At 39.7% G+C, this 24,948-nt stretch overlaps 1 protein-coding gene across 1 annotated transcript in view; it reads left to right on the top strand.

The window, feature by feature from the left end:
• The window catches only part of il1rapl2 (interleukin 1 receptor accessory protein-like 2), a 185,563-nt gene that overhangs the window by 151,867 nt on the left and 8,748 nt on the right, over positions 1-24,948 (top strand). Inside the window, exons 8-11 of the mRNA XM_056383537.1 lie at positions 4,632-4,777; positions 17,256-17,396; positions 18,121-18,181; positions 18,947-19,056. Coding sequence (XP_056239512.1) covers positions 4,632-4,777; positions 17,256-17,396; positions 18,121-18,181; positions 18,947-19,056 — 458 coding nt within the window. The remainder of the gene's footprint in view (positions 1-4,631; positions 4,778-17,255; positions 17,397-18,120; positions 18,182-18,946; positions 19,057-24,948) is intronic.

Below are 24,948 nucleotides of genomic sequence, written 5' to 3'. Positions count from 1 at the left end.
GTCATCCCACGTTCAGCGTTTGGTCCTCTGGGGGATGGAAAGAAGGTTTGAGAAGAGGTTTTGTGCTGGGGTGTGATGGTGGAGGAGATGACAGAGGTAGGAGGGAGCCATGTTATTGAGGGCTTTGCAGGTGATGAGGAGGATCTTGAACTGGACACAGAAGGGGGATGAGGAGTCAGTGTGGGTTACACAGAATCTGGGATGATGTGATCACGAGAGCGAGACAGGAGTCAGGAGATGGGCAGCAGAGAATCTACTGAGAAGATTATTAGGGCATGCCAATAAGGATGCTGTTGCAGTAAGCGAGTCTGGATATGATAAAAGTATTGAAGTGTTTCTGAAGGCTGAACATGACAGAGAAGGTTGAAGGCAGATGATATTTTTTAGATGAATGAATAATAAAAAAGAAAAGTTATTGGTGGATTTTATGAAGCATTTTGGGCCAATGATTATAATTTCTGATTTAGAGCTGTTCAATATGAAAAAGTTGCATCTATGCTTTTACTTCATCCAGACAGTTTGTGAGAGTGATGTATGTTGTGTGTGTGAAGGAAAAGGTGGCTATGTAAGGTTGTATGTCATCAGCATTACACTGGAGGATGAGACAATGTCATTAGATGAGGTTACCTAGAGGAAGTTAGTAGATGATAAAGAGGAGGGGACCAAGCAAGGAACCTTGGGGAGTGCTTTGTTTGAGAGGACGAAGCTTTTACAAAACTGACCGAGTGATCGAGGCCACTTGATCAAGACAGGAGGAGAGTTCAGTGGGGAAGGCAGATGCAGGAGGAGGTGAGTACGACATTTTGTTGTGAATGGAGGATAAGAGTGAAGTGATGTTGGTATGCGGTGGTGGTCAATGTCCGTGGAGATGGCCAGGTGGTCAAGACATGGCAGGGTCGTGGGCAGATAGGTTGTGGGTGGTTAAGTTGGTTGCACACACCAGGTTCAGAGTATGTTCATGTTTGAGCGTTGATATGTTACGTGAAGTTAAGGGCAGTGCAGCAATTCCAGGATTTGTTCAGCACAGTCAACCTGGATATTAAAGTCACCAGGCATTACGTTTCTATACAACTAAACTGCAACAGAAAATAAATAAGCAATTAAACAATTTGATTTCAATCTTGACTTCATACAGTAAATTACAGTTCCATTTATGCTTTGGAAGGTTTCCAGGTGGCAAAGGAAAAATGGTGTGGTTGGTGGTGTTCCCGATTCAACTGCTAAGTCTTTAATCACATTAGTATTACATGAGCGTGACATAAGGAGATCTCAGGTATTATGTGTTATATAAAAACAATCAAAGATGAACAGAAGACATCATTATTCACTACTCCGGTGTAATTTAGTGAGATGGAAGGAGCGTGTTTAATAGTAGGCATCAAGCAGCATTAGAGTTACAAATTGGAGAGAGATTGAAGGAGGTGAGAGGAGAGAGAAATGCAATGTGTGTGTGTGTGTGTGTGTGTGTGTGTGTGTGTGTGTGTGCGTGTGCGTGCATGTGTGGGCGTGTGTGTGTGTGTGTTTCGGGGGGAGGGGTGAGAAAAAAGGGAGAGAAGAAGTGAGAAAAGGGAAGAGAAGAAGTGACGTGTTTTTAATCAAGGGTTTTAACAAGTCACTGCTTTTGACAGTGACCTCTGATGCTCTGAGTCATTGTGTGTCACTCATCAGAGTGATGCACATATTCAAAACCACTAATACGCTGAGAAGGAAAGCAAGAAAAAGGAAAAAACCACACACAGAGGTGATTCCAGTAGCCTAGTATATTTCTTCAGGAACACTTGACCTTTTTCGCCTCATAATTCTTTCTGTAATGTTTACCATCATAACATTAATAAGACTCACTGCCTTTTTCTGCTCCTCTCTTGCTAAATGGGTCATGAGCATTTATATTGAGAGGGTTAGGAGTTCAGTTCCCACAGGGATCACACATGCTAAAAGTGTGTGTTGAAATTCTATGCATGCAAGCACTTGGGTAAAAGCCTCAAGTGACAGATATGGTTCTTTTTCAGGGTGAGTTACCAACAAAACCACATGAATTTACTATACGTTACCTCTGTCCTGTTTGACATGGATGTATTGTGCCAACTTTGATCTAGTTTAAACATGTGTGTTTTAGAAGCAGGTCAGTCTAGACTACTGTTTTTTTTTTTCTGTGTTTTTAAATCAGAACATAGGCTACTCTGAAGAGGAAGAATTACAAAAGTGTGTGGCCTGTCTGGTCTATTCTCTGGCACTAAACTAGCTCATTATTTTCAGAAACCCTGCTGACTATTGGTTTGAACCAAACCACACCATAACACAGTGAATCTCAGCCGGGCACAACTCAACTAATGATAACCAACTACCTCTTTTTTGTTGTTTATTTTCTCTCTCTCTCTCCTCTGGTGGTCTTCTCCTTTAATTCTTTTTTACTAAATTGTAAATGTCTATGGGATTCCACTGTAGCTCTGTCATAGTGCATACATCTCTTTACAGGTTGCTTTACTATCAACAACTTACTACAACAACAAGAAACAGGTTTGTGTCAGCACTGTGCAGACTTTTTTGACTTTAGCCACTTCATCAGACAAATTAAAAATGTAATCTTTTTGCTACTTTTTAAATGATGGACAAGTGGATATACAACATTACCTATTGAAATACACTGTATAGGCAACAGTAAATACAAATTTTCATAGTTGCATTATAGTACTGCACTGTAATACCCCATAGATACCCCAATGTTGCTATATTTCTTCTCAAACACTGGCATGTCTATCAAACCTCTCTGACCTCTCTCACCATGATTACAGTTTAATCCAAAAATGCAACACTGGTTGCAGACACAAGGCCTTCTATATTTGAACAAGGCATTCCACATTGGTGTCATCGCCCATTTGAGTCTCCAAAAGCCTGTCTGGATTTGTCTCACTTCACACTCCTCACCCATTTGTACTGGGTCTGTACAAGTCTGAGACAACTCCGAGTCTGTGTTTATTTCACAATATGCTGATTTTAAAATAATCTTCCCTTCTTAACCACTGGAAAGATTTTGTTCATAGCAAAGGGGTTGGGGAAAAATGAAATGGTCAACTGTGACTTGCATTATTGTACTTGACTGTTAAACCTCCCTTAATTGTGATATACAATCTTATCTGTTAGCAATGCTACTCCTTATTGGATTTGGGGATATTTACCTAAGATGACTTTGCTAATGAGCTTGTACTCATTCCCACATCCTATCTTTGTATAAAAGTGAAACACACAGTGTTGTTTGTCCTCCTAACTGATCTGTTTTTGAATCATCAAATGGTGAAGATGTTCATTTTTTCACCTGGAACTTGTAAGCTTTAGCCTAAATCTTTCCTGCATTACACTTTGTTAGCATGATGTAATGTATGCAACCATCATCATATGATGGAGTTTAGGTGCGTTAGTAGCTAGCTAGTAATCTGCCAGTTGTGATTTCAGCTGGTAAAGCAGCAGTCAATGGGTAAAGATGAGAAACTGCTACCTCAAGAACCGACTGATTCAATTACCACATATCACAAGAGGTAAATCTGTCTCTGTTATCATTAAAAACAGGGCTTAGCCTGGGTCAGTTGCTGAAATGCTCCCTCAACTAAAAAACATGATTTGACTGTTGAATTTACCATCCATTTCATTACTGAAACAACCACAGACCTACACCGCAAGCAGCACATGATATTCAAATTCACAAACAAATAATGAGAGCAAAACAGACAAAAGCCCAACAGACTTAAAACCCACATAAAATTTTAATATGAATCACAGCAACACATATGAACAGAAGTTAAAATATGAAATGATTTCAATAATTCACATATAAAAAAAATGTATACAAATATGAATGAAATTTAAATGCATGAAAATCCTTTAAATGAAAATAGGTTATAGGTCTCTGTTATTATGGCCACTTTAGGGCTGACTAGTAGAAATTTCTGAAAATGTGATGCTGCTGGACCATCTGTGTTAACTGCTCTGAATTTGCCACCCCAGCACAGTCAGTATTATCTAAGGTATCACTGGTTATGGCTGAATCTGGCCTTAAATCTGCTTTATAGGTGCACATTGTGACCCAAACATTAGTTCAGTATCCTCGTCCACCTCCTCCTCCTTGCAGGCTTTTGAGGAGTATGACCTAACCATAAGGAGTGGAGCTTTTTCCAGCTGTCGCCAGTGTTTTCTACACATGCCTCCTTGCTCTCTCTGTCCTCCTTTTTCATCTGCTCTGTTCCACACGGCTCTGCTGCTCATTTCACTGCTCTCCTGCTCTTCCTATTCACTTCTTTCCTGTTATCTTCTTCCTCCTTGCAGGGATTTTTAGAAGAGTAATTTGGGAGACATAGAACTCCTCCTGTCTCTAAGCTTTGCACGTTTGCTTCTCTCTCCTCTTCCCTCATTCTTCATCCTCCTCCTGTATCTTCTCTGCTTTTCCTCTTTGTTGATTTTTTAAGCAGTAATCTGGGAGAGTGGAAACTCCACTTCCCTCTGATGTTACATTTGTGTTCTTTCTGCTCTTCTCATATCCTCCACCTCCTATTCCTTAAAGGGTTTTTAAATGAATAAATTTAAGGGCAAAGAAGTTTCTGCTGTCTTTAACTACTATCAATGTCTCTTTGTTTGTCCAGGATCTTGAGGGAGCATTTAGGGGAGAAGGAAGTGCAGTTGTCCTTAATGTTTGATGCTGTGGAGGAGGCAGACCTGGCCAACTACACCTGTTATGTGGAGAACCATATAGGAAGGCGCAGCGGGAGTGCTATTCTGCAGAAGAAAGGTACATTACTCTCTCTTTCTCTTCCCTTCCCTCCATATTTCCCACTTTTTCCAATTAGTTAGAAAGAATTAAAGAAGTGTCACGAATGTAGAGAAAACCTGCCAACATAGCACCATCTCATTATAGTTGCTAGTAGGTAAATTAGTCATAAAACAACCAGCAGCATATGGTTCAGATTTTTCATTTTGTCTCTATCACTCTGATTGTCTATACTACTAGAAACCATCATTAACATCATCATAACCAAAATGTAAATATGTAGCACTGAAGTAAAAACAGTTAATGCTTTACAAGGAAGAACAGGAAATGTTATATGGGGTCTACAACGGAGCCCTGTGGCACACCATAGTTGCTTTCTGTTGCAAAAGAAGATAAACTTATAATAAGAACAGTTTGAATTATTTCAGGATGGTGGTCAGTTATCATTATCAACAATGTGTGGCTTTTGTAACACTTTTTGTAGCTATGCTAACCTTAGAATGAAAACAATACCTAATAAACACAAAATCTGAGCTATGAATAATCTGTTCACAAACTGAAATGTAAAGACACCAAGTCAGTGTACCTACTTGTCACCAGGAAAAAAGTCAGTTTACGGCTCATTTTTACATTTCTGTATGTATACACATAAAAGGAGCTATTTGTAAGTTTAGTTATTGCTACATAGCCAATGTGCGCATTAACAGCTGTTTACTTACCAGTCTAGAAAAGACATTGTGAGTTCAGCATCAAACTTCATTCCTTTACTCGCTAAGAGCTGTTCCAGCTGTGAAAACTAACCCTTTTGTTTTGCCTCTATTTCTATCACTTCTTATCTTCTACTGAAGTTAGCATGCTAACCAGCTATCCCCGGCCTGTATGGCCCATCTCATTATTGTCCGCTACTGTGTCACTGTAGCATCCAGTCCCGAAGAAGTAGCGCTGCTCAGCGTGCGTATTATAATCTCTTGTATTGTAAACACAATGATAGCTGAAGCACTTGGCAAGACTACTAAGTAAACAGCCATCAATGCTAATGTTGGCTACATTGCAGTATAGTAAAACTACAAATAGCTCCTTTAAACAAACAAGATACAACATGTTAGTTACTGAACTTTAGACATTCATAGATTAGTAGTATTTGGAACCAGGCTCACTGTTTACACCTGCTTCAAGTCTTTATACTAAGCAAGGCTAATGCCCTCTGGCTCCATAATTAGTGTAAAGATAAGACAGTGGTATCAATCTTATTATCTAACGCTCAGCAATAAAACAAACAAGTGTATTTCCCAAACTGTCAAACTATACCATTGAGGGGATTAAACATTACCTAAAGTAATAGTCTTTTTGATTTGCTTAACTATAATTTACGTTCAAATAGACAGCCATAAACAAGAAGTGAACCTCTGGTTTCAAAGCTTCCACAGTGTGTTGTCCCAAAAGCACTGCTTTATGTTTTACTCAGGCTTGCTAAATATAAAATAATGTCTGCTCTTGTTACCTGGGACATATTCTATCTCTCTGCTAACAAGGAATACCCCTCCAGCTCAAGAATTGATGCTACTTTTTATGGCAGTATAATATTATAGTATAGTATAATATTTTTGGACGTGAACTGCCTCCAAGCTAATTAAGACATTAACTGAGTACTGTCATTAATGAATATGTGAGATGTAGAAGCTTGAGTCTCCAAAGCTTAATTTCAAACATTAGGGTAATTTTCTGAAACAGCTGAATGAAATAAAGCAGCGCTACTACCATCATTTCTGACTTCACTCCCCAGTAAAATTGAAAAAGTTGGAAGATGTCACAGCACTGGACTGTTTGACAGGTGATCTCCAGAAAGTGCAATGAACAACACCACAGATGCAGGCAATGCATGAGGGCACCGCTCCCTTTGTAAAACATTTGCAGCAGTCCTGCGGTATCTTGCTTTCTATCTGATGAGCAGAGAGAACAGGCCTGTTTGAGTCAGAGGCCACGACCCACAGAAAGACAGAAAAACCTAGAGACAAAGAGAAACAGAGAATAGCAAAACAGCACTGGAGGGGGAGATGAATTGTCTCTGTTACCTCAAAACCAAATGGAAAAGAGAGACGCATGAATGCCCACAATGTGAAGTAAATGTATGAAATGCAGAAAAAGCAAGGACAGGGAGAAATGGAGAATGTGGTGAGAGATAAACAGGCTCAGAAACGGTAGGAGACGAAAATGGAGAACAAGGGGGAAATAATAGATGCAGACAGAGAGATAAAGATTGGGAAGGTGAGGGGTGTATGAGAGAATTGGGAGAGACGAAGTGAAGAGAAAATAAGGGAGAGAGGAGGACTAAAAACAGGTCTTTCTCTCTCCTCGCCTGACTCCTGCTGAATGCCTTGGGTGTCAAATCTATCTTACTATACTTAACTAGCACCCTTGGGACTCTCACACACAGGCACATGCACGCACACACACACATGGGATCAGACAGACACATACCTCCAGAGGGGGTCAGGATGAGAGTTGTGGGGTCGTCATTACTTAACACTGTAATTACCTAGAAGAAAACATGAAACTGTGTGTGTACAATTTTGTGTGTGTTTTTGTACAATGCTTTAAACTAAAGCCATAAGCAGCTTGGCTATAGCTCACAACATATTCTGTATATGTGTGTGACCAGACCTGACACTAATACACAGAAACACATACACCACCCCCACCCCCATCACCCCCCCCCCCCACCACCACCACCACCACCACCCCCATGGGAGGCATCAAGTGTAATGGGATTGTTTAAAAGTGTGGTCCTGTATTCAAGAGTGGCACTTCACCATACACACATGTAAAGAAGCAAAGACTTAAACACCGGGGGAATACTGAAGTATCTGGATCTTGAAGCATGTATCAGCTTATGGTGAGGGTATTATTGTCAGCTGTGCCAGTGACTGCGGAGTATTTCTGTGTGCTGCTGTGTCAGCCGCAAATGAGATCGCCCAAAAACAAAATGTATGGGACTTGTTATAGAGGATGGAACAGAGTCTTCTCCATGTATGTGCCGTGTGCATTTGTGACTATTTCGTCTCATAGGTAGAAATGTGCTGCTCTGCACACCATACTAAAACAGTCCTGCCCTACTTCTCCTTTCTGTCTCATTCTTTCTTTCCTAACATATTAATATTAATAATAATTAAAATATCTCCTGAACAACTTTCTAAGGTGACAGCAGGTCAGTGTTGTGTTTACTTCTTGTTCTGTTGCCATGAGATGCCAAAAAAAAATCAATCAATGCTTCTTTAAAGCATTCAAAAGGAGCACAGGTGCCAATGATCGTCTGGGGACACATGGATTTTTTTGCTGTGTATGTTGTCACTACCTCAGAGTTCTTTCTCTGGTGTAGATAGGTGGTTGCTGAGCCTGTGTCCACATGAATGGTGCTAATATGAGCCTAGATTTGTCCTGAAATGATTGAAACAGTTTGAGCCATGAAGAGACTCAACTTAAAGTTCAAGAGACTGAAGTAAAGACAGCACCACAGTGTTAACAGTGTTCTAAACAATAATGCAGTTGCATGGTGTAAAGAAACAAGGTCAAAACCTAGTACATGGCAAAGTGAAATGTACGAAACTGTGGGTGTAGTTGAAATTTGTTGTAGAACAGCTGTAAACAACTACAGTGGTCACAAACTTTTGGAGCCACACTACGTCGTCTGTCAAAATCAGCATACACATAAGATAAAGACGAGGGGTGAGCTGTGATTTTTGCTATATTTACTAGCAAAATGATCCCTCAGAGAAAAAGTTAGAAGTTCATTCACGTTAGCTGCCATACAGTCAACATAGAGAGGTGTGCCTGCGGGGTTAAATCCCACCCTTGGGGCAACCCGCGGGGCAACACTGGCAACTCCTCTATGGAAAGTAGCAAAGGTTTGTCCAAAAAGTCGCTAGATTTGTCTTTATGTGCTGTTTTGAAAAAAAGTGGCATTAACCAGTTTGTATAACAATGAATTCCCATATAGTTACTGACCAACCCTCTTTATTTTGCTTCAATTTCACTCCATAATTACCCCATATTTTACATTAAATAATATATAATATAATATTTGTAATTATACTACTACAACTTGTCATTATACTGATTTTACTTGTTCGTTACTGGCAATTTCTTCACATTACTACATAATACTGCATTATCACTACATAATTAAAAGAATGTGAATTAAAGGGTTACCAAAGTCGCTAAAGCGGTCTGAAAGGCCAGACTGCCTGTAAATGCCCCGTGATGATGTAATAGACATAATTAATTTTGAAAAAGCAACAGCCAATGGGAAAACTCCAACACTCTGCCAGCTGACCAATGGTGTAACTTCATCTTTCAGTCATTCAATCAGTCACAGACATTCACATTTCTACGGGTGGCCTTGCTGTTGATGTCTAGCCAAAAAGTTACTATAAGTCTTTGAACTAAATGTAACAAACTGATCTAAACTGAACAACTAAGCAAAATAATTTGTGATGTCCACCTCTAGTATAGGCTACTTTTTTAAAAGTTCACTAGCCAGGAGACTGTTCCGGCACCTCCTGGCCTGAAGCCTTGAAGCTAATAGGGTCACATTAGGGTGCCGGAACGCAACATGACAGCCTAAACAAAGCACAAGTTATCCTAAGTTAGCACAAGTTATCAAAGCATGATTTCATGCACTGAGTGTGTGTGATTGAATTAGGGTTTGCGCTCACCCTGCAGTGACCCAAGGTAATGGGTTGATGCATCTATGTTGCACACATGCACACACACAGACACACACACACACCTACAGTACACATGCCGTACACATCCACTTATTGTAACCGACAGAGCAGAAAGAGCTGCCTTCAGCCGCCATGATGAGAGTCTTACTAGAAAGAAAAATGGAGGGAAAGAGGCAGACTGAAAAAGCTGACAGGAGAGAGGAGGGATTGAGAGAAAATAACAAACAGAAGGACAGACAGGCACTCCAGACAGATGTGGACCGAGTTTCTCTGATGTCACTCAAAGAGTTCTGAGGCTTTGAGTTGGGGCTTCCTGCTGGCTGCCATGATTTTTTATCTTCAGGTGGAAGGAGAAAATACAGATTTGGGTGAGGACTGATCGAGACACACCCCAAATATTCCCTGAGTGATGATATCTACCTAATACATACGTTTGATTATCACCCACAAGCCTCACATCAGAAATATCTCGTCTCTAACCTCTTGTGGAAAACATTTATTAACTAGATTCTGATAAACATCATACAGAAATAACCTGGAAACAACTAATGTTTCATCAGTTACTTAAAAGGGCACACCACCGATACTATATATAAAATTCTGTTTACTCATCACATACTCATGGCTCTAGAACAAGTTTGAAAAAGTAACCCAGATAAATGCCATTAGAGTTGTTTCAGTTTAGCCGGCAACCTTTGGATGTGGGCGGGGTCTAATGAAAAATGACTCAGAGCTTTACCCGTAGACTTAAAATCAGGATATCTCAGCTTTTCTATTGACTAAGACCATTCTTTTTCAAATATGTTTCTTGTTAGTCCCCCAACTTTATAGAAGTGCAACACTAAATCACTGGAGTAACCCCATAGCAAATACAGAATGTAAGTTATTTTATTTAGAGATCCATTTCAAAACCTAAACATGATTTCGTTTGACTGAAATGATGAAATGATGTGTTGAATGCTTCTGAGAGTGCACTAAACTCATTAAAGTTTCAAAAGAAACATGATTGGCATGCCAGCATACTTCCCAGCATGCTTTGTTTGAGGATTGAAACTATCAAGAGATGCTTCTCTATGGTTGTTTGAAGCAAACAGCCAGGTTTGAAACTTGCTATGCATCTAAAATACATCATACGTCACGATTGTCTCCTGATTAAAACTTTGCTAAGAAATCATAGTGAGAGAATGTAACTGAAAATCTGCCTGAAAGATTTGTTGTTGAGAATAAACAGTTGATTGAACGTAATATCACGTTAATCGAACATTGTTTTCTCAAGTTGAGTGATCTTACGTTTGCAGTGTTTTACAGTGAAGTTGAGACTTTGAATTTCAACAGTGGCGGCTTCTAGTGGCCATAAGAGGAACTGCATCTAAAGGCATTCTAGCAGCCCATGGTGCTGTGTGAAATTGGACTTGTTAGGAAACAGTCTTATTTCATGTTATTTTTGACATATTGCTTTGGCAACACATCCTAAACGCACTTCTAACACAGACATAAGAATGAAAGGAAAACTAAAAGACAGACAGAGTAAAGACTGTGGAATTCAACAAGGTGCTGTCAGTGTCAAATTGTGTTGGTTGTGTAGAGAGAGACAGAGCATGACAGGCAGAAAAGTTATGGAGAAATCGCATAGAAATGTCTTTTATCAAATTCCTCCCCACGCATGCAGACTCCACCACCATCACCATTACCATTGACTCCTCTTTTCATGTGTAATAAGTAAAAAGCATATTTAATATTCAACGTTCAAATTCTGCTCCCATTTTACTGTGCAAAGATATCAGGAGATGGCAGCAAGTGACTCATTACTAATGGAAAATATCTGAGAAAGATAGATGAAGGGGGTAGTGGAGATATAGTGAGGGGGAGAACAGAGAGGAGAGGAAGAGAGGAGCACAGGGGGAGGAGAAAGGGATGGATGGAAGCAAGGAGATGGAGAAATAAGCAGAGGTTTCTAAATGTGTCTCATTACTAATGGAAGCAATCTGAGTTCATTTCACTGTAGAGCAAATATTTGGCAATTAGTTAAATTTCACTATTTTTCTTCCCCCTTGGACCGACTCTCCATCTCTCCCCCTCCCTCCTTATCCCCCGCTCTGTCGCTGTCCCTCCTCTTTCCACCATATACAGTAGTGTATGTGTGTATAAGTATAAGTGGTGTAGCTGTTGAGAGTAGAGTTGGAGAGACGTCTACTGGTGAAATGTGGTAACTTCAGTCAGGCTGTACCTGTATCCTGTGGTGGTAAATAAAAGAGATCCGTGCATTGTGGGAGATTATTTCAAAGAAACGTGAACCCAGTTCAACTATATCTTCAAAAAGGCTTTTTATAAAATGTTGCACAGCACAAATTGGAATTTGGTGTGGTTTAGTTTATTTGTTTGCATAAATAACAAAACATAAAAAAAAAAAACCACAATGCATTATAGAAGTAAAAAAAGTCAAAATGAACACACTTTGTCAGAAAAATCTATTTCAATTTATTAATGAAGGAGAAAAATAACATTGGCACAACATACAGAATAAAAAAGAAAAATAGACATAATTAGAATAACCAAAAACTTTATGTTCCATCAGTAAAATGAAGATATACACAGCATATATATCATATATCAGTTGCTGACAACAAGTACAGCATACTATACAACTGTTAGAAAAGATAATAGGAGAAAGAGTAACAGTAAACAAAATGAAAGTAGTTTGGCTCATCAAATATTTCTTTTTGTTTGTTTGTTTGTTTTTTATCTCCCTTTTAAATGAGATCTCAATCTCAATGTGATTTCCTGATTAAATAAAATGTAAATGAATTTTTTTTTTTTTTTTTTTTTTTTTTTAAATAAGCTCTCAGACTAAATTTAGTGACAAGGATTGTGTTGCAATAATTATTCACACACAGCTGACCTCCCCTGAATCTGATAGTGAACTTACACAGAGTTGTTCTAAAACAGACTAAAAACAGCTCACTCATTATAAGAGGTTTTTAATGCTGGTGCAGGCTGTTTTATCAGCTATTGTATCACCATGCTGGGTTGTCACTCAAAGATGTATCTGTCTGTTTTTTAATAACTGCTTCTCCTGCACCTTTGGATTTGCATTTGGGTTGTTCAACATAATAATCAGTGGTTTTGAAAAGACTGCTGACGAGGACGTCTTAAGCCTGTTCCCACAGTGCTGTACAGAACCTAGTGGTATAAAGGATCTGTACATTAATAAGTGCACTTATCAAGCACTGTACTTAGGTTTACTTTTGAGGAACTATTTTTGCCGACTACTTCACAATTTCAGAGGGAAATATTCTACTTTTTATCCCATTACACTTAATTAAGAGAGAGACACTTATTAACATGTGCACTGTAGCTGCTCCTTTAAAGATTAAGATTTTCAAAATGATCAGTGAATAAAACATGTTGCATTTACAGTTTATGGAGCAGTTCAGATCAGCTTCACCTTGACCAGTGACGACATTTGAAAAAAGAAAAAAAAAAACCTGCATACATTTTAATGCATGAGTAATAACAATGAAATTATATACCGTATAATAATATACCGCTGACACAAGCCATTCTGATGCATAAGGAGTACTTTTACTTTTGATACTTGTCATGCAGCAGAACTCTTTTAATACTGCACATACTGTAATTTGTACAATAGTATGTTATTAGAATTAAGCTCATGATTGAGAGCCTTTGTGTTCATGTCTCTGATTGACACGTTCGGTTAAATAACAGGGTAACTGTTGAAATATCAGAGGAACAGTAAGACATAAGAGGGAACAGATTGAATGTTGCTATTACACGCTGTCACCCACACATAAAACTGACAAGAGAACAAAGAAATTAACTGATTCAACTGTACTTATCAAACGAGGGTCTTCAAGTCTCATTCCATTTAAATTAGATTCTGATCATTGGAATTTATTCAAAGATATAATCAATGACATTTTGTATCAAAACTTTTGTGTCTTTTTGTTCCTAACCTTTGATAGACTTCCTCACTGCAAATCTTCAAACTGTATGTATGTCGAGCTCTGATGCTCCTCACTTGACTGTTGTGATATGAATCTGTGCAGATGGAAGTGGAGTGTACTACACATTGCTACACATTGGTGTGTTATACTAACCCCACACCAAATGTAATCTCATGTTCTGTCTGAGCACAGTTTAGACTAAGGTAATTTGGATGAAAGCATCAACATTCATGCCTGGCCATTAAAATAACAGCTTTATAAAACAGTTAACAACAACTCAAGTTCCTCTTACTAGCTTTCACAAGCAAGATAGACAAACCACTTTACAATTCACCTCTCACTCACTTACCGATGGCGGTGGAGCTGCTGGTCTGACCGTCAGGAGTAACTCCCTATGCGGGATGGTTGTGGTTTTATAATCCTGACTCTGGCCCATGTGACAACCTACAGGGCTGCCTACACTGAAGTGCCAAAAACTGCAGTTCCTCAAATGACCACTTGAGGCTGACTTCAAACGCGAGTCAATCCCCAAGGACTCCCATTTTAACATGTCCAACTCTACAGCGGAAATAAACATGTTTACAGCCTGGTACAAAAAACAGTTTTGGTCTCTATAAGTATTATCTGATCTTGCAGTGCAGTATCCACTTGTAGTGACTACAACATTATTCAAATTTCTGTTTGATACAGAAACAGTTAGTTCAGGCGAATTTATTTACATCCACCATCCCCCCCTATCCAAAGTGCTTTTGCCTCAACCACAGGTGCAGCTCCATCCCAGTGTCCAGTGTGATAGTTGGGAACTTTGTACATCTTCCATCCACCATGATCACCTCCTGGGTACTCCGCTGCTGTTAGTTCATTCATTCAAAAAAGAAACAATCAGAAAATTACACCTGGTCCTGACATGGTTTCTAACTCAGTTCAGTTTCTGATAATGAACACACACATGAGAAGATGTGTTTGTGTGTTTATACAATGAAGCTTTGGTGCACCATGTTGGCAGCAGTCTGGCAGAGTGTGTGCTCTTTACCCTGCAGTCTGTGTGCGTGTGTGTGTGTGTGTGTGTGTGTGTGTGTGTGTGTGTGTGTGTGTGTGTGTGTGCGTGTGTGCGTGCATCCATGTGCGTGTGAGAGATAGTAATAGATCATATTTCCCATGGTGTCATTCACCAGCCATGTTCCATTAATCTCCCATACACTCATATTGCCTATGATAGCACTATCATTCATTCACACACCCCCGGTCTGAGATCATGTATGTGTGTGTGTGTGTGTGTGTGTGTGTGTCCAACATGCTGACGTGGGGTCATCTATCTCTCTCACTCAAGTGTATAAGTTTGCAAAACACTTTCTGGGTTTTGCAACTTATACACTCTCAGTTGAGTAGAACACTGCTCCCTCTGTTTCTGTCAGGTGGAGGTTCCCTATAAATGAAAAAAAAAAGTTCTGTTCATATTCAGTGTCAGTCACCAAAATGCATTTTGTGCGTCTTTTAGGTCTGGCAAACTTGTCAAGTGTATTTCCTTCCTCGTAAAACACAGATTTTTGCATTGTTTTTCATTGTTTACAGCCATGTTTACCTGCTAACAGTCGTCTTCTTCACTGCATTGGTTAGCACATTGCTCCCTGTTGACCAGGACTGTGCACTGCGTGGCTGCACGAGCATGTGTGTCTTTGTGCACCTGCACAAGATAAACAATTACAGGGACCCACTCAGCATAAAGCAGCTCCATAGCGCCACCAGAAGTCAAACACTCCACAGGGAACCTTCAACACACACCACAAGTTCACTTACATTTCTGCACACAAACAAACCAACAAAAACATGGCAGCAAACTGTAAAATTAGCAGTTTTACTAGCATATTTTGAGACTGTCTCATTCACTGTTTGAGAGGTGTTGTGCCATGTATCATGCACATTTGTCAAACCAATCAGTTAAATCTTATTTGGAGCCTTAACCTTGACTCAAAGTTAGTCCAAAGCCTGTTCTGCCAATAGAGAATAAGACTTACCTTTGTGTGGCTTCTCTAACCTTTGAGTGTAGCTGTAACGCCTCTTTGCTGCCTTTTGTGACCAACTGGGGAAAAATACTCTGAGGCTTTCAAAGACAGTTCTTTAGCAATCACCAGAGCCCTTATACTTTATTGGACATGTTTTCAGCTCACTATGTTTCACAAATACACGAGAAAAGGCTTCAAGGATGAGGATTGACTGGTTGGTTTGACAAATATGTTTTATAATGAGCGCTTCCATACACTGTACATTTCAGTGATAAGCCACTGGGACTACAGCTGTACATGAGTACTTTACACATAGGAAAATAATGACCTGTAACTTGCAATTTTCCCACTGAAAAATCTCCTGTCAAGGCAAAGCCACACTGTTAAAGTGAGATTAGTAAAAACACATTCTTCCTCTTACAAATAAAAATGTTTATTTCACAAGCAAAAAATACACTTAATTCAAAATGCTTAAGTTAGCACACTCAACGGTTTTTTCTGCTACAACCTCGCTTGGTCTGATTTGACCGAAATCTTACCGTGGGTAATCATTAGCTAATATTAATAAAGTAAGTAGTAAATATAGATATTACTGTGTGACCAGCCTTAGTGTTTCAGTTTAATGACTTTACAATTCTTCGCTACTCAGACTCGTTAACTTCTCCCACAGTTGTCACTTGTGGCCACAGGGGCTCCAGTTCAGTAAAAGTTGCATAGACCGGCTTTAAAGCTTGATTTAGGACAGTGACAAGTTAGCAGACCATGTTCCTATTTCACTTAGAGCAGGTACAGAGCAACTTGGGTGATTCAGACACCTGTCTGATATCCATTCTTGTTTTGGTCTGCCAGCTTTACACTGAAACATCTGGCTCTCTTTGGCTCTGCTAAGTGTTTGACTTTGACTCAATGGGTCGATGAATCAAAGCGAAGATTCAGCTGCTGGAGCTGCTCAGGGCCAAAGAGTGGTTTATTAATACACAGTTAAACTGGCGTTTCTAGTACAGAGAATCATTTCAGTCAGTGTTGACATCAAAATACTGCGTCATTGAGCTTCAATGAAATGTCTGTGGAATTCATCCAATCTTTCACCCCCGACCTTCTCGTTAACGAGGACAAGTCCAGAGAGAATTGTTTCATGAGCAGACGAAGCAAACAAACATTAATTATTAGCTCCTAATTGATTGCCTCTTGACAGCAAGCTGGTTGTCAAGTGAACATGTCTCACGTGTGTGTGTGTGTGTGTGTGTGTGTGTGTGTGTGTGCGTGTGTGCGTGTGTGCGTGTGTGCGTGTGTGTGTGTCATTGAGTCAGTTGAAGTCAGTGTGTTTTATTAGCAGGAAGATTCAGCAGACTGTCAACAAAGCATCTAAATTCAGCTGCGATTCATCAAAAATCACATCAAATGAAAAGTCAATCTCAGTAGTTCTGCCTGTGTGTGTGTGTGTGTGTGTGTGTGTGTGTGTGTGTGTGTGTGTATGTGTGTTTGTGTTTCTGCCAGCCTGTGTGTGTATCTGTGTGAGCGAATGAGTTTTAGTCACCGATTTAGAAAATTTGCCAATTTGAAGGTAATACAACTTTTCTTTTTTAAATTTCCTGAAGTCAAATCATTGCAGATTCACTTTGTTTACTTAGACGTGAGCAAACCAGTTTGTGAAAAGCAACGAAGAAAATGAATCCAAAGCAAACTGAGCATCAATGATTCAGTCTTCTAACCTTGACTTATTGGAGGAAGTGGGTGATTATTTAGTTTTTACTTTACCATCAGTTCTTCTTCTTATTGTGGCCTTTCTGTCTCTCTCTGCCTGTAGACATGTATCGCCTGGAGTTGGCTGGTGGTCTCGGGGTCATATTGCTGCTTCTGGGAGTCCTAACGGCACTTTACAAGTGCTACAACTTGGAGATCATGCTCTGCTACAGGAGGCACTTTGGGAGTGATGAAACTGAAGATGGTAAGCCTCTCTGAGTGCTCAGTGTCACTTAGGGACACACACACACACAATTCGGGCACTCAATGAATGCATGTGTCTTTGAGTGAAAAGTCATTGGCAAGTTTAAACATGTTGATAAAAAGCACAACATTTACACTTGATTAAGTCTTCACTGAAGTCAAAGGAAGCAGTTGACGAAAAAAAAAAGCACCAAAGTGAATAAATGTTTGTTTTTTCAGTTGTTTGGTTTGTCATTTTGTAATCGTTGGCTGAGTAATGATGATCTTTATTTTTAAAGCCCCTTTGAAAAGTTACATTTGCAAAGCAATATAAGCAGATGCATTATAGCTATAGAAAAAGATAGCAGAAATAAATTCACACAGAAGTAAAGTTGCTGTATTGATTGAAAGTATTGATTTCAACTTAAAGTCCACCTGATTTTCTTGACAGAGTATTACCAAGCCATGGCTCCCCCCGAAGATGAATCACTGATTTTCTTTAGTCTCACAAAACATTTATCCTGTGTTGATGACTGTTTAAAAGGAACTATACAGTAATATTATAATCATAACATGTGAGAGGAGGTCAGAGGTCTAACTGGGTTTTAAAGGTGATCAGCAAAAGTATTTTCTGTAATGTAAATATAATCAGATGTGGGATGCAAGAGCTTAAAATCTGTTAAACTGACATCTACCTCCCCTGTACTTCTGTTGTCTCACTCTGTCTCGTGCCTCTCTCTTCACAGATAATAAGGAGTACGATGCCTACCTGTCCTATACTAAAGTGGACCTGGACTCTCTGGGCAGGTGAGCTACCTCAGTGCACATACACACGTACACACAGGCACACACACATATGTTAAACCAAGTTGTTTTTCATTTGAACAACACTGACTCTCAAGCTCGCAACTATCAGGGACTTTAGCACACAAGAAGAACTTGCCCAGCTTGATCATGTGTGTTGAACATTTGCAGTGAGCAATTCCTGCTCCCAGTTCTCAGATGTAAAACTGACTTAGCAAAGAAAAGTGGTAAATGTTGTATTAATATGTAAAAACCTCAATTTCTTTAAGGAGAAGCTACAGCTTTTAGTAAATGTCGTGGTTGACTTTCTGATACCACGACCATGTCCGCGTATGAAGCGCAGAGCCCGAGTCATGACTTTGCATAAAGTAAACGGCTTGCCTGGTGACAAATCTGCCTCCCATCACCTCTACATGAACCACATCCTGGCTTCAGATCCAAACTGAATGATACAAACCTGCTATCAATCTTAATCTCACTCTGGAAAAGGAAGACAATAAGTGTCTTTCCCAAAAACCAAACTAAACTAAGCTAAGCTAACCATGCTAACTGTAACTAATTACTTCCCACAGCTGCTTCACAGTAAAACTCATCTTTGTTGTTCGTGAAGCATTGTCACAGTAACAAAAACAGCGAATCACATCAGGCTTAATGATATCACCTCATGTGCATCCATACTTTCATATTAACACTTTCATTTCATTTCCGCCCGTTATTAACTGATGATTTTGAATCAGGAGCCATATTTGTCGTCCTCTCCTCTGGCAGGACGAGCAGCGATGAGGAGACGTTTGCGTTGGAGATCCTGCCAGATGTTCTGGAGAAACATTACGGATACAAGCTGTTTATACCAGACAGAGATCTAATACCCAGCAGTAGTAAGTATCCATCTATATATCTATCTACCTTACCTCCGCACGCACGCACACATACACAAGCTCTGGGCCACTGTAACCCCCAATACCCAGAATTCATCACTCTGTCAGAATAAATAAGATTGAATGCGGATCTTCATCATAGCACACTCACAAACAGACACACATATGTCTGTGTGTGCTCTCAGCTGCACATAACGTGTGCACTCCAGCCACATACACACACCGATACACAACACAACAATGTCACTCTGCTTTAGGCAATGAGTCTCGCAAACTCATGTTCTCACTTTTTTAAGAAACAAACAAGTAAATTGTTTTTCTCAACCTAGCTCATGTCGAGCCCCTCACTTAAACACCCAGAGATGTCCACGCATAATGTACAGGACACATAGAGGGCAAACAGCACACACTCACAAACACACACACACACACACACACACACACACACACACAAGCACACACACACCGTCTGCCATGATTTCTGGGGTTATGTGTCACTCTCTGTCCAACTGGAGTTATTGCTTTGTTTGTGAATGTTCTGACCTCACACAAACAACACACAAACAACACACACACACACACACACACACACACACACACACACAAAAACAGGTGCACATAGACACACACTTCTACAGACACAAGGGGACAACCATAACTCTTACAGCCATACACATGCAGGCACACATCGTCCATCTGTCTTTCTATCTATCCCCCAATTATCTAACTAACGCTAATAACATAATTTTTAATGAAAGTACTATTGGAGCCGTGGGTGAAAGATTAATTGTCTGAAAAGTCGTCCTTCCTGGTCAGTCTGAAAACATGTCTGTTTTTCTCCATCCCCAAATTGACAATTTGAGGACAGTGTGTGGATTTATTTGCTGCAGCTGTCATCCACATACGCTCACAAATCGCAAATGTAGATGCTCACAATATGTACACTGAACGCTGCGAAATTGTTTAATGATGAAAAATTTCAAGACAGTGTTGAGGGCAGTGCGGCTGTAAACGTGGAAGAAATATGGAATAAAACTGCAGATACAATGTAATATACAGATTTGTCAATATCCTCAGCGGACACACACACACATCCATCCATCATTGTTGGGCTCATCTCCTGCCTTGCCAGCTGCAGGGACAGTGAATGGAGGATTTAGTTTGAAACATAGTGTGTGTGGGGATGTTTATGTGATAAACACCCCCACACACACATCTAAGATTCTCCCAGACACATTCTTGCACTCTCATTCAATGTCAACACACAACATAGAATATGGAAAGAAATCCAGAGGAACAAGCTTTTTTTTCACAAAGGCAGATGAAAGAACAGTTCAATGAGAGAGAATAATTTCAGTTACAGGAGCAAATGGAAGTGACATTAGCCCAGTGACATAAAGACTTCAGCTCTCTATTTACTAAACGCAGTGGTGCCCCTGATTAAATGCACAGTATGTGTACAGTAACTTCTACCACTAGGGGTCTCTCAATCACAACAATGACAAAAGATTATCCACAGTCGTCTCTTCCTCTCCAAAACAAACAGTCCAGGTGATTTTAACCAGTAAAAACACTGAATAAAGCAGTTTCACATTTAAAGTCAGTGCTTCGCCAATGCTGTACGGCAGACACGGGACCTCAGAGAGGGTCTGGGAGCTAAGGGTGCTGCTAACCTTTGTTTTGATTGTTTCTCTGATAACTTATGAACCAGGCGTTCAGGATGTTTTTACCGGCAGCTGAATTATCCACAGAGGTGTCCTCCTCTCCATAAAAAATGGAGGGGGATTAAAACCAGTAGAAAAACAAATAAAGCCATTTGACTTTAAAAATCGATGATTCACCTACGCAATTCAGGAGACACATGAGCGGCTGGGAGCTGAGCTGCCTCACATTTGCCTGGCTTTTTTCTCTGATAACTTCAGATCCTGATGTCCGATAAATAAAATCCTTCATCCAGTCAAAATATATAGTAGAAAACGACCAAGGTATATAAAATGTATGTGACTTAAAACTGGATAAAAGACAGTTTTAGCTTCTAGCAGGCAACCACAACACCAACGCATGCACATAGGGGATACGATGTCATTGGCCGGCGACCAAATAGCACGGACCGTTACAATGATTAAAATCACAGATTTCTCTTGTTTGAAAATTGCTGGAAACATTTGGGATAATGTAAGAACAGAACTCCAAGAAGATCAAATTTTTGGACATTCTAATTGGGAAAAGTTACATATTATAACTTTAAGCCAAACAGTCTAGTTTTGGATGGAGTGGCACAGATCATGTCCTGATGTTCTACCAAAATCTGATTGATATCATCTGAGATATTAACAATTAAGTTTATTTTTCATCTGGACTTTACAGATACTGTATATCCACCATTTGTTGAAATGGTATTGGTTACAAATGCTATTTATGATACTATTTATTAGGTAAAGTGGCTATGTGCTTCAGGGAACTGAGGTAATATGCTGTACCTGCTCAGTGCTTTAAAAAACATTATAAAACACATCAATAGTCAGTGAGGTCCCTGGTTAATTCCACTGAAATATCAAAGTAATGCAACAAATGAAATACCAAGCCATTATCCCCTGTGTATCAGCATTTTGTCAACATGATGTTTTTCAACTTATCCTAAAAACTTCTAAAAAGAAGGTAGTTTGATAAAATAACTTTATAACATGGCTAGAAAATAACAAACTAATGTGTGTTTTCTGCATTATTTAACATTTTCTGCTAAAATACATAAATAAATTTACTTAAATATGGTTCATAATGAATCAGCATGCCCTACATATACTGCCGTTGGCCAAAATTATGCCTCAGCTCCCACACACACAACACCACATCCTGACAGCAGATGAAAAAGTCACATTTCCTCCCAAATTGAGGGTTCCTCTCTGTGCCCCGAAAACATCCCAAAGACAAATGTCCACTGAGCATACCTGCACACATAACTCTGTCTAATCTGCATATGAACTAAAGGTTACATAGTGTGGAGAGCAGACTCACTGAGAGAATCACGGAGACAGAGCGAGGTGCCTTTTCATTGCTTACCAAAGCCATTGACAGAGCAACATGGCGATGCGACCTAAAATACGCCATTCAATTATCCACTCCATTAGCCCTCCGAAATGAACAAGAGAGCAGGAAATAAACAACGAGAAGAGAAAGAGGTGGGGACGGGGTCATTGGTTTGTGTTATTTTATTAATTGATTTACATAATCCTCAGAAACAGAGAGCGGGAAGGGGAAGTGAGGGGCAGGAGGGAGGAGGGGAGGTTAGTTGTGAGGAGAGAAGAGAGGGACAGATAAAGAGAGGAAAGGAAAGGCAACCCATAGAAGAGAGAGAAAGGGACTGAATTTTGGGATGTTCTGTACTATTTGTGCCTCTCAAATTGAGCGTGAAATTGCAATGTGTTGTTGGAGAGTCTGTCATTAATTTAGTTAGCAAGTGAAGAGATGGTGAAGGAGAGAGACACACACAGGGAGGGAATCCGTTGTTCACAGAGCAAATTTAAGAAATAATGAGCACTTTCAGTTATGCATGTTGCAGAAAACACTGAGAATGTCACAAATAAATAATTGGAAATGGAACATTTTGGGAAAATAAGTTAACACTGGGCCTGGCACCAAACAACGGCACCACAGTGAGGGTGAAAAAAGAGCATTTAAAGCGTTCTGCAAGTATTGCATTGAGCTCTGTATTGACTCATATTTATATTGACACATAAAGTGGCTCCACCTCAGATTTGTTCACTTTTCACATTTTGTCACCTGCCCATCCCCCTCTTCAAGTTCACATTTTCCTCTCTGAGATATAAGTAAAAGCTGATGGTGGTGTATCAGCACGAGTCTGATCCCCATTTAAGAACCGACTCCGCTGTGCTGTGTCAGAGCCAAAAACCTTGCACCAGCATTTCTGTCACTCCACTGTATACTCCTGTCAGTCTTTCCTGTCATTTTATGAACGAGATGACTTGAAGGCTGCAGCCAGCAAGAGGAAGGCAGATACTATATAAGGAGGTTTACCTTACTCTAATATTAGATGCATTTTTTTCCTGCCTCTTCTTTTTGAAGCTGTTGTAGCTTTTCTATACTATAAATAAAACCTCTCAAAAAATCTCTCTTAATTGTCATTTGCACAAATACATGACCATTACAGGAACAGTTCAATATACTGAAACCTGTATACTATACCTATACTATACCAAACATGAGTCATTCCCCATAGACCCATGTTAAAATGCTCAGCAGAAATAAGCAGAAATAAACATGTTTACAGCCTGGTACAAACAACAGTTTTGGTCTCTATTGCTAATTTCATAACTACTGTACGGGGGGGGTGAATTTTTTTATAACTCACCTGTTTACATTTATTAAGACTTAAAGATCTGCATAATTGAGGGCATGGCAGCGTTGAGTGACAGGTGGGTGAGCATATGCTTGCCACAAACTGGCATGTACCAAAGTCTCAACTCCACACAAGCCCCACCTCTTTGCCCACTTTTGGATTAGCTGGGAGTTAGGCGGAGTCAGGTACTCCCAAGATGGCGACGGCGAAGAAGCCCACTCTGAGCTTCAAAACTGCTGTTCAGAAACCTATAGGTAACATCACAAAGGCTATGTCCATCTTTATATACAGTCTATGGTTAGAAACTGTTTGGAAAACAACAGGCGCTCTCAAAAAATACTTGACAGGTGATAGGATGAACGGTCTATCTATCAGCGTGTATAACAGGCTAACTTCAACCAATCAGATTTTGCATCCTTCCCATTTTTTTCACTACCACTGGATCCAGTTGGGAAATCAAGCTCTCACTGAAGCCATTTGTGAGAAGAGGGAAAAGCCTTCAGCCTCTCAGCTCTTTGAAATACTGTCCAGTTGTGATATAACTGATGCTGTAGTAGCTTGTACACTAACCTCTTTCACCTAAGACATCTGTAGCTTCCAGCAGCTCCTCCCTCACAGGATGCTGATTGGTCAGAACAACTGTGGTTTGACAACTAGCAAATATCTTGGATATTGGTAAGATGGATTCTGGCTTATGAGAAATCCAGCTGCTTCGAAAGGTTACTGACTCTCCCCAAAGTTAAAAAATATGCCTAAACTACTGAACAAATGAACATGAATAAGCATATTTCCCAAAACATTGAGCTAGTCCCACAAAGGACCACAAAGCTTTTTTTGTAGCTGTTTGTTAGATGTGTTTATTGCTTTTAGTGTATTGTAGAGCATTTTGGAAAGAGGTGTGACAGAGAGTTGCACAGTAGGATTTTTTACAAACAATAACATGAGACCTGATACTTGAACATGATAAGATATCAACCTCAGATCTGTACATTAAATAAAGAGCTTAAAAGTCAAGATGTGTTTAGGCTATAAAAACAGGAGGCAGGGAGAACCAGTGAGCTTGCTTGACTCTGTCCAAAGTTGCCTAATTTACATGAGATAAAAAAACTAAGCACCTGTGTGAAAACACTTCCTGCCTATTCAGTCCACTGCACACAGTTGTAGTCACAGGAAATAGTTGAAGCACGTAATTCATGTAAAAGATAACCACAATTTATTTACATGTTAAAGATATGTGACACAGGGTGTTACTTGTTTTTTTTTAGTTTGGATAAAGCCATGCTAGCTTTTCCCCCCTTTAGCTCCGGTGCTTAGCTAGTGTAGCATTAACGCTATATTTTAGAATTTACTCTCATTGAAATGAAGCACCAGTCCTCTGGGAGGACAACAATGAATTACTTCATTGCCAAATTTATCAATCTCATATCGGAAGCCGTGACTTCTTGATTCAATGGATCTCCAGTCTCTACGTCAAGAGAATACAACAGGACAACAACTGGGTGTAAATAAAGGAGTTTATTAACTAAACTAAACTA

The sequence above is a fragment of the Seriola aureovittata genome, chromosome 8 (assembly GCF_021018895.1).
Source record: "Seriola aureovittata isolate HTS-2021-v1 ecotype China chromosome 8, ASM2101889v1, whole genome shotgun sequence".
In the NCBI taxonomy this organism is placed as follows: domain Eukaryota; kingdom Metazoa; phylum Chordata; class Actinopteri; order Carangiformes; family Carangidae; genus Seriola; species Seriola aureovittata.
Note: the sequence above shows the minus strand (reverse complement) of the source record. Positions and strands in the feature narration are given on the sequence as shown.